Source organism: Nicotiana sylvestris, chromosome 5 (genome assembly GCF_000393655.2).
Source record: "Nicotiana sylvestris chromosome 5, ASM39365v2, whole genome shotgun sequence".
Taxonomy (NCBI): domain Eukaryota; kingdom Viridiplantae; phylum Streptophyta; class Magnoliopsida; order Solanales; family Solanaceae; genus Nicotiana; species Nicotiana sylvestris.
Window position 1 is genome coordinate 128289360 of NC_091061.1, and position 1919 is coordinate 128291278.

Sequence of the window (1919 nt, forward strand, 5' to 3'; positions counted from 1 at the left end):
CGGCGTCAATGAATGATATTCCATGGTTTGACGATGTTGCATATTACCTTGTGACTGGAGTAATCCCGTGTGAGCTCTCTTCTAACCAAAGGAAGAAGCTCAAGCGGGATAGTTTGGATTTCTATTGGGATGAGCCATACTTGTTCAAGATTTGCACGGATGGTGTGATTCGTAGATGTGTCCCGGAGGAAGAACAATTGAGTATCTTAGAGGCTTGTCATTCGTCACCCTATGGTGGCCATCATGGTGGGGTGAGGACCACTTCGAAAGTTCTTAGTTGTGGATTCTATTGGACAACCTTGTTCAAAGATGCGGGTGATTTTGTGAAGAGGTGTGACGATTGCCAAAGAGTGGGTGGAATTTCAAAAAGGGATGAGATGCCTCTCAATACAATTCTTGAAGTGGATATCTTTGATGTTTGGGGCATCGATTTCATGGGTCCATTTGTTAGCTCTTGTGGGAATACTTACATTCTCGTGGTGGTTAATTATGTCTCAAAGTGGGTTACAGTCGTGGCTCTGCCCAACAATGAAGCCTGGAGTGTTGTTGTATTTCTTAAAAAGAGCATTTTCGCGAGGTTTGGCACTCCTCGCGCGATTATTAGTGATGGGGGTCTCACTTTTGCAATAAAGCTTTCGACACGTTGCTTTCCAAGTACGGTGTCAATCACAAGGTTTCTAACCTCTATCATCCCCAAGCAAGTGGTCAAGTGGAAGTCTCCAACAGGGAAATAAAGAGTATCTTGTCAAAGACGACCAATGATAATAGAACCGATTAGTCGAAGAATTTGGATGATGCTCTATGGGCTTATCGGACGGCTTACAAAACTCCAGTTAGGATGTATCCGTATCGGTTGGTATTTGGGAAAGCATTCCATCTTCCGGTTGAGCTAGAGCACAAGGCCATGTGGGATTTGAGGAAGTTAAATTTGGAATGGGATGTGGCAGTTAATCTTTGTGTTGAACAATTCAATGAACATGATGAATTTAGATTCCATGCCTACTCTAGTTCATCCTTGTATAAGGACAAGATGAAGTACCTTCATGAAAAATATGCTCGTGGAAAGGAGTTTAATGTAGGTGATTTTGTTCTCTTGTTCAACTCCCATTTACGTCTGTTTCCGGGAAAGCTCAAATCCAAATGGAGTGGACCGTTTGAAGTTGTATTTGTGACCCCTTTTGGTGCTCTTGATTTGAAAAATAAAAATGGTGAAGTCTTCAGAGTTAACGGGCACCAGGTCAAGCATTATCTTGGGAAAATTAATGACATCCACGTGGTGGCACTTCTTCACTTCAAATGATGTGATGGTAACTTGCGTCATGCCACGACGTTAAATCAGGCGCTTCTTGGGAGGCAACCCATGTCTTTTTCTTCTTGTCATTTTCTTTGATTTTCTTTGTAGTATAGGATTGATTTTTGGGCTAATTGGTTGTGAGATGTTGCAGGGTTATGTTGATGCAGTGTAAGGCATGATGGACAAATGTGTAGGTCTCTAAAGTTTCCAGTGTGGCCGTAGTACATTCTGTGTGGACCGCACTAGCGTGGGTATGATAAAGCTTCTCTGAAGTTTTCCACCGCGGCCGCACTACATTTTGTGCGGTCCACGGTGGACCTCTGCGGCCGCAGTCCGTTTTGTGCGGACCACAGAAGGTTGACTTCTCAAACTTGTGCTAAACAAGGCATTGCGGACCGCGGTCCATTTTGTGCGGTCCGCACTAGTAGGTGAGGCTGGGCCCTAGGGGCTTTCCTATAAATAGACCATGAGGACCCCCTGTTACCTTTTTCGCAAATTTGAAACCTCTAAGAAATTAAACATAGTTCATCTTCTCACTTGCACGTAATTACTTGTTGAAACTCATTTGATTCAATTCACCTCACAATTTGGTACTTTAATCTTCCTCTTTACTTGTTTAATTTTG

At 43.1% G+C, this 1919-nt stretch overlaps 1 protein-coding gene across 1 annotated transcript; it reads left to right on the forward strand.

Moving 5' to 3' along the window:
* The first annotated feature begins 838 nt into the window (after positions 1–838).
* On the forward strand, positions 839–1300 carry LOC138869298 (uncharacterized). The gene has a single exon (XM_070146905.1). It carries the CDS (start codon positions 839–841, stop codon positions 1298–1300), a length of 462 nt encoding a protein of 153 aa, XP_070003006.1.
* The last annotated feature ends 619 nt before the right edge of the window (positions 1301–1919 follow it).